This window comes from Hyperolius riggenbachi, chromosome 4 (genome assembly GCF_040937935.1).
Source record: "Hyperolius riggenbachi isolate aHypRig1 chromosome 4, aHypRig1.pri, whole genome shotgun sequence".
Lineage (NCBI taxonomy): Eukaryota > Metazoa > Chordata > Amphibia > Anura > Hyperoliidae > Hyperolius > Hyperolius riggenbachi.
In genome coordinates, this window is record NC_090649.1 from 9,634,193 (window position 1) to 9,650,469 (window position 16,277).

The 16,277-nt window shown below is 50.7% G+C and overlaps 1 protein-coding gene across 5 annotated transcripts in view; it reads left to right on the forward strand.

Annotated features, from left to right (window-relative positions):
* Positions 1-16,277, forward strand: part of LOC137571121 (zinc finger protein 544-like) — a 119,433-nt gene that overhangs the window by 31,255 nt on the left and 71,901 nt on the right. For all 5 annotated transcript variants that reach the window (XM_068279833.1, XM_068279834.1, XM_068279830.1 and 2 more), the window contains exons 5-7: positions 5,522-5,626; positions 7,346-7,435; positions 9,422-9,529. In XM_068279833.1, the coding sequence (XP_068135934.1) occupies positions 5,522-5,626; positions 7,346-7,435; positions 9,422-9,529 (303 nt within the window). The remainder of the gene's footprint in view (positions 1-5,521; positions 5,627-7,345; positions 7,436-9,421; positions 9,530-16,277) is intronic.

Here is a 16,277-nt window from a genome sequence, read left to right on the forward strand (position 1 = left end):
CAGTCTGTGTGCTGAGACTTGTGTGTGACGAGCAGAAGGCGGTGACTGTAATGTTTCCTGACCAGTCTGTGTGCTGAGACTTGTGTGTGACGAGCAGGAGGCGGTGACTGTAATGTTTCCTGACCAGTCTGTGTGCTGAGACTTGTGTGTGACGAGCAGGAGGCGGTGACTGTAATGTTTCCTGACCAGTCTGTGTGCTGAGACTTGTGTGTGACGAGTAGAAGGCGGTGACTGTAATGTTTCCTGACCAGTCTGTGTGCTGAGACTTGTGTGTGACGAGCAGAAGGCGGTGACTGTAATGTTTCCTGACCAGTCTGTGTGCTGAGACTTGTGTGTGACGAGTAGAAGGCGGTGACTGTAATGTTTCCTGACCAGTCTGTGTGCTGAGACTTGTGTGTGACGAGCAGGAGGCGGTGACTGTAATGTTTCCTGACCAGTCTGTGTGCTGAGACTTGTGTGTGACGAGCAGGAGGCGGTGACTGTAATGTTTCCTGACCAGTCTGTGTGCTGAGACTTGTGTGTGACGAGCAGGAGGCGGTGACTGTAATGTTTCCTGACCAGTCTGTGTGCTGAGACTTGTGTGTGACGAGCAGGAGGCGATGACTGTAATGTTTCCTGACCAGTCTGTGTGCTGAGACTTGCGTGTGACGAGCAGAAGGCGGTGACTGTAATGTTTCCTGACCAGTCTGTGTGCTGAGACTTGTGTGTGACGAGCAGGAGGCGGTGACTGTAATGTTTCCTGACCAGTCTGTGTGCTGAGACTTGTGTGTGACGAGCAGGAGGCGGTGACTGTAATGTTTCCTGACCAGTCTGTGTGCTGAGACTTGTGTGTGACGAGCAGGAGGCGATGACTGTAATGTTTCCTGACCAGTCTGTGTGCTGAGACTTGTGTGTGACGAGCAGGAGGCGGTGACTGTAATGTTTCCTGACCAGTCTGTGTGCTGAGACTTGTGTATGACGAGCAGGAGGCGGTGACTGTAATGTTTCCTGACCAGTCTGTGTGCTGAGACTTGTGTGTGACGAGCAGGAGGCGGTGACTGTAATGTTTCCTGACCAGTCTGTGTGCTGAGACTTGTGTGTGACGAGCAGGAGGCGGTGGCTGTAATGTTTCCTGACCAGTCTGTGTGCTGAGACTTGTGTGTGACGAGCAGGAGGCGGTGACTGTAATGTTTCCTGACCAGTCTGTGTGCTGAGACTTGTGTGTGACGAGCAGGAGGCGGTGACTGTAATGTTTCCTGACCAGTCTGTGTGCTGAGACTTGTGTGTGACGAGCAGGAGGCGGTGACTGTAATCTTTCCTGACCAGTCTGTGTGCTGAGACTTGTGTGTGACGAGCAGGAGGCGGTGACTGTAATGTTTCCTGACCAGTCTGTGTGCTGAGACTTGTGTGTGACGAGCAGGAGGCAGTGACTGTAATGTTTCCTGACCAGTCTGTGTGCTGAGACTTGTGTGTGACGAGCAGGAGGCGATGACTGTAATGTTTCCTGACCAGTCTGTGTGCTGAGACTTGTGTGTGACGAGCAGGAGGCGGTGACTGTAATGTTTCCTGATCAGTCTGTGTGCTGAGACTTGTGTGTGACGAGCAGGAGGCGATGACTGTAATGTTTCCTGACCAGTCTGTGTGCTGAGACTTGTGTGTGACGAGCAGGAGGCGATGACTGTAATGTTTCCTGACCTGTCTGTGTGCTGAGACTTGTGTGTGACGAGCAGGAGGCGGTGACTGTAATGTTTCCTGACCAGTCTGTGTGCTGAGACTTGTGTGTGACGAGCAGGAGGCGGTGACTGTAATGTTTCCTGACCAGTCTGTGTGCTGAGACTTGTGTGTGACGAGCAGGAGGCTGTGACTGTAATGTTTCCTGACCGGTGTGTGTGCTGAGACTTGTGTGTGACGAGCAGGAGGCGGTGACTGTAATGTTTCCTGACCAGTCTGTGTGCTGAGACTTGTGTGTGACGAGCAGGAGGCAGTGACTGTAATGTTTCCTGACCAGTCTGTGTGCTGAGACTTGTGTGTGACGAGCAGGAGGCAGTGACTGTAATGTTTCCTGACCAGTCTGTGTGCTGAGACTTGTGTATGACGAGCAGGAGGCGGTGACTGTAATGTTTCCTGACTGGTCTGTGTGCTGAGACTTGTGTCTGACAAGCAGGAGGCGGTGACTGTAATGTTTCCTGACCGGTCTGTGTGCTGAGACTTGTGTGTGACGAGCAGGAGGCAGTGACTGTAATGTTTCCTGACCAGTCTGTGTGCTGAGACTTGCGTGTGACGAGCAGGAGGCGGTGACTGTAATGTTTCCTGACCAGTCTGTGTGCTGAGACTTGCGTGTGACGAGCAGGAGGCGGTGACTGTAATGTTTCCTGACCAGTCTGTGTGCTGAGACTTGTGTGTGACGAGCAGGAGGCGGTGACTGTAATGTTTCCTGACCAGTCTGTGTGCTGAGACTTGTGTGTGACGAGCAGGAGGCGGTGACTGTAATGTTTCCTGACCAGTCTGTGTGCTGAGACTTGTGTGTGACGAGCAGGAGGCGGTGACTGTAATGTTTCCTGACCAGTCTGTGTGCTGAGACTTGCGTGTGACGAGCAGGAGGCGGTGACTGTAATGTTTCCTGACCAGTCTGTGTGCTGAGACTTGTGTGTGACGAGCAGGAGGCAGTGACTGTAATGTTTCCTGACCAGTCTGTGTGCTGAGACTTGCGTGTGACGAGCAGGAGGCAGTGACTGTAATGTTTCCTGACCAGTCTGTGTGCTGAGACTTGTGTGTGACGAGCAGGAGGCGGTGACTGTAATGTTTCCTGACCAGTCTGTGTGCTGAGACTTGTGTGTGACCAGCAGGAGGCGGTGACTGTAATGTTTCCTGACCGGTCTGTGTGCTGAGACTTGTGTGTGACGAGCAGAAGGCGGTGACTGTAATGTTTCTTGACCAGTCTGTGTGCTGAGACTTGCGTGTGACGAGCAGGAGGCAGTGACTGTAATGTTTCCTGACCAGTCTGTGTGCTGAGACTTGTGTGTGACGAGCAGGAGGCGATGACTGTAATGTTTCCAGACCAGTCTGTGTGCTGAGACTTGTGTGTGACGAGCAGGAGGCGGTGACTGTAATGTTTCCTGACCAGTCTGTGTGCTGAGACTTGTGTATGACGAGCAGGAGGCGGTGACTGTAATGTTTCCTGACCAGTCTGTGTGCTGAGACTTGTGTGTGACGAGCAGGAGGCGGTGACTGTAATGTTTCCTGACCAGTCTGTGTGCTGAGACTTGTGTGTGACGAGCAGGAGGCGGTGGCTGTAATGTTTCCTGACCAGTCTGTGTGCTGAGACTTGTGTGTGACGAGCAGGAGGCGGTGACTGTAATGTTTCCTGACCAGTCTGTGTGCTGAGACTTGTGTGTGACGAGCAGGAGGCGGTGACTGTAATGTTTCCTGACCAGTCTGTGTGCTGAGACTTGTGTGTGACGAGCAGGAGGCAGTGACTGTAATGTTTCCTGACCAGTCTGTGTGCTGAGACTTGTGTGTGACGAGCAGGAGGCGATGACTGTAATGTTTCCTGACCAGTCTGTGTGCTGAGACTTGTGTGTGACGAGCAGGAGGCGGTGACTGTAATGTTTCCTGACCAGTCTGTGTGCTGAGACTTGTGTGTGACGAGCAGGAGGCGATGACTGTAATGTTTCCTGACCAGTCTGTGTGCTGAGACTTGTGTGTGACGAGCAGGAGGCGATGACTGTAATGTTTCCTGACCAGTCTGTGTGCTGAGACTAGTGTGTGACGAGCAGGAGGCGGTGACTGTAATGTTTCCTGACCAGTCTGTGTGCTGAGACTTGTGTGTGACGAGCAGGAGGCAGTGACTGTAATGTTTCCTGACCGGTGTGTGTGCTGAGACTTGTGTGTGACGAGCAGGAGGCGGTGACTGTAATGTTTCCTGACCAGTCTGTGTGCTGAGACTTGTGTGTGACGAGCAGGAGGCAGTGACTGTAATGTTTCCTGACCAGTCTGTGTGCTGAGACTTGTGTGTGACGAGCAGGAGGCAGTGACTGTAATGTTTCCTGACCAGTCTGTGTGCTGAGACTTGCGTGTGACGAGCAGGAGGCGGTGACTGTAATGTTTCCTGACCAGTCTGTGTGCTGAGACTTGCGTGTGACGAGCAGGAGGCGGTGACTGTAATGTTTCCTGACCAGTCTGTGTGCTGAGACTTGTGTGTGACGAGCAGGAGGCGGTGACTGTAATGTTTCCTGACCAGTCTGTGTGCTGAGACTTGTGTGTGACGAGCAGGAGGCGGTGACTGTAATGTTTCCTGACCAGTCTGTGTGCTGAGACTTGCGTGTGACGAGCAGGAGGCGGTGACTGTAATGTTTCCTGACCAGTCTGTGTGCTGAGACTTGTGTGTGACGAGCAGGAGGCAGTGACTGTAATGTTTCCTGACCAGTCTGTGTGCTGAGACTTGCGTGTGACGAGCAGGAGGCAGTGACTGTAATGTTTCCTGACCAGTCTGTGTGCTGAGACTTGTGTGTGACGAGCAGGAGGCGGTGACTGTAATGTTTCCTGACCAGTCTGTGTGCTGAGACTTGTGTGTGACCAGCAGGAGGCGGTGACTGTAATGTTTCTTGACCAGTCTGTGTGCTGAGACTTGTGTGTGACGAGCAGGAGGCGGTGACTGTAATGTTTCCTGACCAGTCTGTGTGCTGAGACTTGTGTGTGACCAGCAGGAGGCGGTGACTGTAATGTTTCCTGACCAGTCTGTGTGCTGAGACTTGTGTGTGACGAGCAGGAGGCGGTGACTGTAATGTTTCCTGACCAGTCTGTGTGCTGAGACTTGTGTGTGACCAGCAGGAGGCGGTGACTGTAATGTTTCCTGACCAGTCTGTGTGCTGAGACTTGTGTGTGACGAGCAGAAGGCGGTGACTGTAATGTTTCTTGACCAGTCTGTGTGCTGAGACTTGTGTGTGACGAGCAGGAGGCGGTGACTGTAATGTTTCCTGACCAGTCTGTGTGCTGAGACTTGTGTGTGACCAGCAGGAGGCAGTGACTGTAATGTTTCCTGACCAGTCTGTGTGCTGAGACTTGTGTGTGACGAGCAGGAGGCGGTGACTGTAATGTTTCCTGACCAGTCTGTGTGCTGAGACTTGTGTGTGACGAGCAGGAGGCAGTGACTGTAATGTTTCCTGCCCAGTCTGTGTGCTGAGACTTGTGTGTGAGGAGCAGGAGGCGGTGACTGTAATGTTTCCTGACCAGTCTGTGTGCTGAGACTTGTGTGTGACGAGCAGGAGGCGGTGACTGTAATGTTTCCTGACCAGTCTGTGTGCTGAGACTTGTGTGTGACGAGCAGGAGGCGGTGACTGTAATGTTTCCTGACCAGTCTGTGTGCTGAGACTTGTGTGTGACGAGCAGGAGGCGGTGACTGTAATGTTTCCTGACCAGTCTGTGTGCTGAGACTTGTGTGTGACGAGCAGGAGGCAGTGACTGTAATGTTTCCTGACCAGTCTGTGTGCTGAGACTTGCGTGTGACGAGCAGGAGGCGGTGACTGTAATGTTTCCTCCACAGCTTTCTCCTCCAGAGAGGGCGGCCGCTACACAGGAGTAAAGCAAGAATCAGTGTCCAACCTCAACGTGTGCCGGAGGAGGGGAGGGAAGCCCAGCAGGCCCCCAGGTAAGCCCCCCGCAATGCTTCTGCTCAGCATCCTGGTCCCGCTGCTGTGTGTTGTGAAATGTTTCCATAAAGAGGACCTGTCAGTGAAATCACACTTTTCATGAACCAGTAGAGCACATGTGACCAGCGTGCCTTGTTATGTGGATATGTCATCCCCATTATGTGATATTTTATACCCAGCCTGAGACTAGAGAGAGAGAGAGAGAGAGAGCAGTAGGTAACTAGCAATACTTGGTATAGTGACTGTGCAGCAGCCAGGAATATGGACAGTGTGGAGCGCTTTCAATGGGATCTCTTTTAGTTTAAAATGTGAGGGCTATTTCCTAAGTTATTTACACATACACTTCCCTACCCCCGCTCATAGTAAATAATTTCCAGCCATAATACATGTTGTTTGTTTGTAGACCCCAGGGAACTGTATAGGGGAGGGAGGACCCCTAGACGACAGGGAACTGTATAGGGGAGGGTGGGGACCGCTAGACACCAGGGAACTGTATAGGGGAGGGAGGAGACCACTAGACGCCAGGGAACTGTATAGGGGACGGAGGACCCCTAGACATCAGGGAACTGTATAGGGGAGGATGGGGACCACTAGACATCAGGGAACTGTATAGGGGAGGGAGGAGACCTCTAGACGCCAGGGAACTGTATAGGGGAGGGTGGGGGCCACTAGACCCCAGGTAACTGTATAGGGGAGGGAGGGGGCCACTAGACCCCAGGTAACTGTATAGGGGAGGGAGGGGGCCACTAGACCCCAGGGAACTGTATAGGGGAGGGTGGGGGCCACTAGACCCCAGGTAACTGTATAGGGGAGGGAGGTGGCCACTAGACACCAGGGGACTGTATAGGGGAGGGAGGAGACCACTAGACCCCAGGTAACTGTATAGGGGAGGGAGGTGGCCACTAGACACCAGGGAACTGTATGGTGGAGGGTGGGGGCCACTAGACCCCAGGTAACTGTATAGGGGAGGGAGGAGACCACTAGACCCCAGGGAACTGTATAGGGGAGGGAGGGGGCCACTAGACCCCAGGTAACTGTATAGGGGAGGGAGGTGGCCACTAGACACCAGGGGACTGTATAGGGGAGGGAGGAGACCACTAGACCCCAGGGAACTGTATAGGGGAGGGAGGAGACCACTAGACCCCAGGGAACTGTATAGGGGAGGGTGGGGGCCACTAGACCCCATGGAACTGTATAGGGGAGGGGGGGGCCACTAGACCCCAGGTAACTGTATAGGGGAGGGTGGGGGCCACTAGACACCAGGGAACTGTATAGGGGAGGGAGGGGGCCACTAGACCCCAGGGAACTGTATAGGGGAGGGAGGACTACTAGACACTAGGGGAGGGTGGGGGGCCACTAGACCCCAGGGACCTGTGTAAGGGAGGGAGGACCACTAGACACTGGGGAACTATATAAGGGGTTGGAGTGGGCCATTACAAATCTGAGAATTTTATAAAAAGGGATGTGGCCAGTAGACATTGAGGTTGGCCCACAACTAGGTCCCAGTGTTCACTTCCGGCCCACTTTGTATTTGAGTTTGGCAGCCCTGGTGTAGACATATGCTATAGGAATGTGTAACATAAACTATAAGTCATGTGTGAGATGTCCCGCCATGGGCGTGGCCTGCTGCTCTGGCGAGAGGGAGGAGGGTAGGTAGCCTTGCTGCAGTAATTATAGACACTTCTGGTTCTCATCTTCTTGTGTCTCCCCTCCTCCAGCCTGCACCCCGGATCTACTACTGAGGATAAATCAGGACGACACGCCCACGTACAGAGGTCACCGCCCACAGAGCCCCGCCCACAGCGCAGGTCAGTACCCCACAGCAGGATGGAACAAAGTCATTGCGGCTCTTGTCACTTTGTATCCCTCGAGAATGTCGTGCAGAGTGACGCTTTCTTTCATTTATACTTCAGATGAATTTAAAAAACAAATGTGGTAATTTTCCTAATAAGCAGTTTGTGCGCCTGAAGCTCATAAAACCGGATGCTTCCATGTGACAGTTTCCTCTGTGCCCATAAAATATTTTATAGTGATGAATGCCGTACAGGAAAGGGCGGGTGAGAGCGGCAGATCAGACAACGTGTATAAATGCTGGAATCACAACCCTATTGTTACAAAGAACCCGAGCAAACTAACTTATGACATAATTGTATGTGTAGTACAGATAATTCACAGAACATTAGTAGCAAAGAAAATAGTCTCATGTTTTTATTTTCAGTTATATAGCTTTATTTATAACATTGCATCAGACTGCCACAGTTGCAGTTTAGAATCCACACTCTGTATTTTAAGCAGTAGACCAGAGCAGAGCTATTGACCCTTAGAACTGGCCTGCAGGAATCAGTCTGACGAAGGCTTCATAGCCAAAAGCTTACTGTTTTTTTTGTAAGTTAGCCAATAAATGGTATCATTTTGATTTAAAACTTCTAACTTCCCAGCTATAAAACCTCATCTCAACCTGTCTCTCACTGTTTCTCGCTGTTTAAACTTCTATTTGCTTTTCAGAAATCGGGACTGACTTTGACAAGCTGTCAACGAGCACAGAGAAGCTCTTTTCCATAGATACCTCTTCAAGTTTTTGGGGTTTTTTTTAACTCTTTCTGTACCAGAAAGGGAGTTCACATAATTATTTAGTAGCACCATCATATACGTATATGTTTATCTCATCATTTCACATGTCGCTTCACCAATGTGACAACACCCACCGACCCCGTCTTACTATGCCACAGTTGCCATTCAGGTCTCATCCACTAGGGGCTTCTGAAGGGAATGGCACTGTGAGCAAAGTACATGTGTAAAGGACCACGATTGCGAAAATTGTCAAATGTAAAATGCATTTAAACACATAAAAATAAGAAATACATTTCTTCCAGAGTAAAATGAGCCATAAATGACTTTTCTCCTATGTTGCTGTCCCTTACAGTAGGTATTAGATATCTGACAGAACTGACAGGTTTTCGACTAGCCCATCTCCTCATAGGGGGGTTCTCAGGGTTTTGTTTATTTTCAAAAGTACTTAGTGATTGTCAGTTGCTCCGTCCAACTGCCCAAATAAGTGTGCAGCGAGCAGGGAGGCTGGCCAGCATCATTGTATAAATCCTTTTCAGGGAGTGTCTTCATAAAGAATAAAGGCCATGCTGAGAATCCCCCATAAGGAGAAAACCTGTTTGTAGTGTCAGATTTCCAAAACGTACTGTAAGTGACAACAACATAGGAGAAAAGTCATTTATAGCACATTTTATTCTGGAAGAAAAATATTTCTTTTTTGTATATGTATACACGAATTTAAAATTTTTCAATTTTTCGCAGTAGCGGTCCTTAAAGTTTGGATGGTGTGCCCACACATAATACTAGATTGTATGTCCAATCGGTAAAAATAAGTGCATGTGCAATCGCCGAAAAACCATTGACGTCCTTCCTGTCCAGCAGGGAGCATAACACTAAGCAGGGGCGGAGCTATGCAAATTTCTCTTGCCGCATGGTGTCTAGAATACGGAATGGTGCGGTGCGATCGTCCTGCGGTGGGCCCTCCTGCCACAAGACTATTGCACCACACCATGTATAAAAGAAGCCTTAATTGCCTGGTACTCCTGGCTGCAGTAATGTCTGAATCACACACCTGGAACAAGCATGCAGCTAATCCAGTCATACTTCAGTCAGAGCACCTGATCTGCATGCTTGTTTAGGGTCTATGGCTATGGCTTCTGATGCCCTTTAAGTCTTGGCAGAGATATTTTAGCCTCTCTGTGCTGTGAATTCAATATAAACCCATATTCTCTCCTCTCTGTACACAGCTGATTCTATCATCAACCCCATCATCCCCCGACAGAAGGACATCGAGAAAGAGAGGCAGGAGGTCCGCCCCGTGGAGAGGCCAGAGGTCAGGACTACCCAATCACAGCGTGAGTCAGGGATCCTCGGGGGCAGGGACTGGAGGAAGAGGCTGTGTATATAGCGGGGATCCTCGGGTGGGGACTGAAGGAAGAGGTGGTGTGTATAGCGGGGGGATCCTCAAGGGTGGGGACTGAAGGAAGAGGAGGTGTGTATAGAAGGGGCTCCTCAAGGGTGGGGACTGAAGGAAGTATATATAGCAGAGGGATCCTCAAGGGTGGGGATTGAAGGAAGAGGCGGTGTATATAGCAGGGGGATCCTCAAGGGTGGGGACTGAAGGAATAGGCGGTGTATATAGAAGGGGATCCTCAAGGGTGGGGACTGAAGGAAGAGGAGGTGTATATATGCAGAGGGATCCTCAAGGGTGGGGACTGGAGGAAGAGGCGGTTTTTATAGAAGGGGATCCTCAAGGGTGGAGACTGAAGGAAGAGGCGGTGTATATATTTATTTATTGTATTTATAAAGAGCCAACATATTACGCAGCGCTATATAGCAGGGGGATCCTCAAGAGTGGGGACTGAAGGAAGAGGAGGTATATATAACAGGGGATCTTCAAGGGTGGGGACTGAAGGAAGAGGAGGTGTATATAGCAGAGGGATCCTCAAGGGTGGGTACTGGAGGAAGTGACGGTGTATATAGAAGGAGGATCCTCAAGGATGGGGACTGAAGGAAGAGGATGTGTGTATATAGCAGAGGGATCCTCAAGGGTGGGGACTGAAGGAAGAGGCGTTTTTTATAGAAGAGGATTCTCAAGGGTGGAGACTGAAGGAAGAGGCGGTGTATATATTAATTTATTTATTGTATTTATAAAGCGCCAACATATTACGCAGCGCTATATAGCAGGGGGATCCTCAAGGGTGGGGACTGAAGGAAGAGGAGGTATATATAACAGGGGATCTTAAAGGGTGGGGACTGAAGGAAGAGACGGTGTATATAGCAGAGGGATCCTCAAGGGTGGGGACTGGAGGAAGCGACGGTGTATATAGAAGGAGGATCCTCAAGGATGGGGACTGAAGGAAGAGGAGGCGTATATAGCAGAGGGATCCTCAAGGGTGGGGACTGAAGGAAGAGACGGTGTATATAGGAGGATCCTCAAGGGTGGGGACTGAAGGAAGAGACGGTGTATATAGAAGGAGGATCCTCAAGGGTGGGGACTGAAGGAAGAGACGGTGTATATAGAAGGGGATCCTCAAGGGTGGGGACTGAAGGAAGAGGAGGTGTATATAGCAGAGGGATCCTTAAGGGTGGGGACTGGAGGAAGAGGCAGTGTATATAGAAGGGGATCCTCAAGGGTGGGGACTGAAGGAAGAGGAGGTGTATATAGCAGAGGGATCCTCAAGGGTGGGGACTGGAGGAAGAGGCGGTTTTTATAGAAGGGGATCCTCAAGGGTGGAGACTGAATGAAGAGGCGGTGTATATATTAATTTATTTATTGTATTTATAAAGCGCCAACATATTATGCAGCGCTATATAGCAGGGGGATCCTCAAGGGTGGGACTGAAGGAAGAAGAGGTGTATATAGCAGAGGGATCCTCAAGGGTGGGGACTGAAGGAAGAGGCTGTGTATATAGCAGAGGGATCCTCAAGGGTGGGGACTGGAGGAAGAGGAGGTGTATATAGCCGGGCCTGAGAATAGCACTTTGTGTCTTTAATTAAAGTAAAAGAAACAAAAAGATTTGAATCTATCTACTCACTACCATAATTGTCTTCTCTCCATCCATTCTTCTCTTTTATCCTCTGTTGCCGAGAGGTCATTTTTGGATGGCTGAAAATTCTAACGTTGTAGACACTCGGTGGTTATGTGTGTGTATATAGTTATAGCTTTAGTTCACTTTAGCACTGTGACTCCTTAGGTGGCCAAATACCGTAATATGTTGCATATGTTCTGCTTGGGAAATTCCACTGACATCCTTTTGCCACAGTAACAAGCTTATTTCAGCATGCAAATAACAGAAAGCTTCCTATTTTGGATAAGATAAGGACACTATGACCAGAAGGAGATAACTGATTCCCCCCTCCGTTTGAAGAGTTTACACTGTGATGTATGCCTGTTGTCTAGATGAAGTTTGCTGTGGGAGGGACAGTAAGGTGTGGCAGTGGAGGGGGAGGGAAAATGAAAGCTGGCCGTACACTGCTTGATCTTCCATATATATATATATATATATATATATATATATATATATATATATATATCAGATTTGATCACCTTAAAACATTGCCTGATCGATTGATTTCCATCCGAGGTGGTGAGGCAGGCGGTTGCCACACAGATTTTGAATTAATTTAGTGCTGCATTCAGTTCATACAGGGATCTATCTGATGGCCATCTATAGGTGTATGGTCACCTTCACACTGAGCTGGGATGAAAAAGAAAAGGCCAGAAATGGTGTCACTTTTGGCATCACAGAGGAAACAGTAAAGATGGAAACCAGCAGAATTATTTTTTATATCACATTTCTCCTAAATATGATAGTGAAGGCTGAAAACAACAAGATAAGTGAAATAAATAGTATATTATTGGGTGATTTTTTTTTCAGTTACTATGGAGTTTTATCCCACTTTATGTACTGACGTTAGTGAGTGGTTGGTGGAGATTCTTAATTCTTTAGTTTTTGGGTGTTTACTTTATTTTGTTAACTTGTCTAACTGCCAAGGGCCATGGAATCCAAGCATATGATTAATACAGATCACATTCGGTTAAAACTGCATGTCAAAATCATCAGCAGTTCTAGAGACAGAGGCTTGGCCAGACTTCTCCCCCCTATTGGTGCCTCAGTGTAATGGGAGGCTCCACCCACAGACAAAGTGCTCAGCTCTCCTGACCTCACCGTCAGTTTCTGCAGTTAGCATCTGTGAAACTCCTGATCTTTTTTTTTGACATGCAGTTTTAAAGAAGACCACTGATTGTGTATCATTCCTTGTCATATGCTTACATTGTGTTACATTCTGCTTCTGGAACTTTGGGATGAGGTTAGTGTCACATTAAAGAGAACCAGAGGTGAAGCACCCTCATGTATTTTACCTTATATATCAGTGGGAACATTAGAGAAAACACCTACCTTGCTCTCTGTTTCATTCTTCTCTGCTAAATCTGTCTGTTATCAGCCCTGATACAATGCCGACTGAGCATTCAGTCTAGCTTTGCCCCGGAATGATTATAGCTGAGTCAGTCTTCTGTGAGGTCTTTTCAAGCCCAAGCCTGCCCCCTTGTGGCTCTGCTTTGCTGCTTCGAGGATAAATAGCAGGAAAGCAGAGCCACAAGTGGGCAGGCTTTGGCTTGAAAAGACATCACAGAAGACTGACTCAGCTATAATCATTCCGGGGCAAAGCTAGACTGAATGCTCAGTCGGGATTCTATCAGGGCTGATAACAGGCAGATTTAGCAGAGAAGAATGAAACAGAGAGCAGTTTAGGTGTTTACTGTCATGTTCCCACTGATGTATAAGGTAAAATACAAGAGGTTGCTTCGTCTCTGGTTCTCTTTAAAGGACACCTGAAGAGAGAGGGATATGGAGGCTGCCATAGTTATTTCCTGTTAAACAATACCAATTGCCTGGCAGTCCTGATGTTCACTTTGGCTGCAGTAGTGTCTGAATCGCACACCAGAAACAAGCATGCAGCTAATCCAGTCTGACTTCAGTCAGAGCACCCGAACTGCATGCTTGTTCAGGGGCTGTGGCTAAAAGTATTAGAGGCAGAGGATCAGCAGGGCTGCCAGGCAATCTGCATTCTGCCATAGGAAATGACTATGGCAGTCTCCCTATCCCTCTCATCCAGGCTGTCACTGTGGGACAAATCATTCTTTGTGACATTGTTCATCAATAGGTACATTACTGGCAGCTCTGTGAGATTGCACAGCTTGTGGTGTCACACTGCCATCTGGTGGATGTCTCTCCTCATGTTTTTCTGTATTTTCACTATTCCTCCCGGGCTGCTTGTTTGGTTGCGTCAGACATTACTGACGTATCCCGGAGCTTTATTTAGGGTGGGAGTGAAGCAGATATCACGCAGCTGGATAATTTCCCTGTGTCTGTAGCGTTGTGCGGCCCCCCCGGAGATGGACGTTTAGGATGACATTAGCCCAATGCACGGGGGAGAGGCGGAGGCGTCGCCGCTTACAGGTAACATTAGCCCAGCCCCCGGGGGAGAGGCAGAGGCGTCGCTGCTTACAGGTGGTATTAGCCCAGCCCCCGGGGGAGAGGTGGAGGCGTCGCCGCTTACAGGTGCTCTGTTTGTCTCCAGTCCCCGTACGGGAGCAGAAGAAGTCCCTGCGGTGGTGGCGGCCATACCTGCTCATTCTGTTTATTTCTCTGATAATAGAAGATTGCGTCACGCCATCCTCAGAGGATTCCCCATCGCTTCGCTGACACCCAGCTGTGACGAGTCTATTCCCATCTCCCTGTAACCGTCTCACCGCTGACCTGATTCTTACAGGAAGAGAGAAACCCAATACAGAGTTACACAACAATGACTTTTATTTCATACAAAGAAAGGTTCTCACTGTAAGGGAATGATAATAAAACAAATGCATTGCCACAGTTACATAAAAGTGAAATAAAGTCCTTACAGAAGTTCTTAGTAATACAACATGTTAGTAATTGTTAATAAACATCTGCAGAAATGACTTGCTGGTAGTACTGGCTGTGTGGGAGTGTATACTGCTTCCTAAGGCTGGGTTCACACATAAAAAGGTGCCCAGTCCTGTCCTGTTTTGATAGTTGGCATCTGGTTGAACTCGATGGACGTATGTCTTTTTTCGACCCAAATAACTATGTAACTATGTGTTTTTATTGCTGTGTTCACACTTAAATCTGCACATTTCCAGTCCGATCCAGGTCCTGTCAGTTTTGCATCAGTTTTACCTGACTGGACTGGAAATTACACCTTTTCTATGTGAACACACCTACAGAAACACATAAAACCGATACAAAACTGACAGGACTGCAAAGGACCCGAAATGGTGCGCCATTCTAGCATTATGATTATAGAATTGACACTGGGACATTTGGACGCAGGGTGAAGACGAAAACTTTCTCACCTTGCTCTAGCTATACTCCTGCTCTGTGCCCCGGGCTCCTGTGTGTCCTGAGCTCCTCTTTGTCCTGCTCCTCTTTGTCCTGCACTCCTCTTTGTCCTGGGCTCCTCTGTTCCCCTGGGCTCCTCTGTATCTCGGGCTCCTCTGTGTCCCGGGCTCCTCCGTGTCCTGCGCTCCTCTGTGTCCCTGGCTCCTCTGTGTCCCTGGCTCCTCTGTGTCCCTGGCTCCTCTGTGTCTCGGGCTCCTCTGTGTCCTGGGCTTCTCTGTGTCCTGGGATCCTCCGTGTCCCATGCTCCCCTTTGTGCCGGGCTCCTCTGTGTCCCGGGCTCCTCTGTGTCCCGGGCTCTTCTGTGTCTCGGGCTCCTCTGTGTCCTGGGCTCCTCTGTGTCCTGGGCTCCTCTGTGTCCTGCACTCCTCTTTGTCCTGGGCTCCTCTGTGTCACGGGCTCCTCTGTGTCACGGGCTCCTCTGTGTCACGGGCTCCTCTGTGTCACGGGCTCCTCTGTGTCCTGGGCTCCTCCGTGTCCCATGCTCCCCTTTGTGCCGGGCTCCTCTGTGTCCCGGACTCCTCTGTGTCCCGGGCTCCTCTGTGTCCTGGGCTGTGTCCTGAGCTCCTCTGTGTCCCATGCTCCCCTTTGTGCCGGGCTCCTCTGTGTCCTGGGCTCCTCTGTGTCCTGGGCTCCTCTGTGTCCTGGGCTCCTCTGTGTCCTGGGCTCCTCTGTGTCCCGGGATCCTCTGTGTTTTGGGCTCCTCTGTTTCCTGGGCTCCTCTGTGTCCTGGGCTCCTCTGTGTCCTGGGCTCCTCTGTGTCCTGGGCTCCTCTGTGTTCTGGACTCTTCTGTGTTCTGGGCTCCTCTGCGTCCCAGGCTCCTCTGTGCCCCGGGCTCCTCTTTGTCCTGCGCTCCTCTTTGTCCTGCGCTCCTCTTTTTCCTGGGCTTCTCTATTCCCCTGGGCTCCTCTGTTCCCATGGGCTCCTCTGTGTCCTGGGCTTCTCCGTGTCCCGGGCTCCCCTTTGTGCTGGGCTCCTCTGTGTTCCGGGTTCCTCTGTGTCCCGGACTCCTCTGTGTCCCGGGCTCCTCTGTGTCCCGGGCTCCTCTGTGTCCCGGGCTCCTCTGTGTCCCGGGCTCCTCTGTGTCCCGGGCTCCTCTGTGTTTTGGGCTCCTCTGTGTCCTAGGCTCCTCTGTGTCCCAGGCTCCTCTGTGTCACGAGCTCCTCTGTTACCCTGGGCTCCTCTGTTACCCTGGGCTCCTCTGTTACCCTGGGCTCCTCTGTGTCCTGGGTTCCTCTGTGTCCTGGGCTCCTCTGTGTCCTGGGCTCCTCCGTGTCCCATGCTCCCCTGTGTGCCGGGCTCCTCTGTGTTCCGGGTTCCTCTCTGTCCCGGACTCCTCTGTGTCCCGGACTCCTCTGTGTCCCGGGCTCCTCTGTGTCCCGGGCTCCTCTGTGTCCCGGGCTCCTCTGTGTCCCGTGCTCCTCTGTGTCCCGGGCTCCTCTGTGTCCCGGGCTCCTCTGTGTCCCGGGCTCCTCTGTGTCCCGGGCGTGTTCTGGACTCTTCTGTGTTCTGGGCTCCTCTGCGGCCCGGGCTCCTCTGTGCCCCGGGCTCCTCTGTGCCCCGGGCTCCTCTGTGCCCCGGGCTCCTTTGTGTTCTGGACTCTTCTGTGTTCTGGGCTCCTCTGCGTTCCGGGCTCCTCTGCGTCCCGGGCTCCTCTGCGTCCGGGGCTCCTCTGCG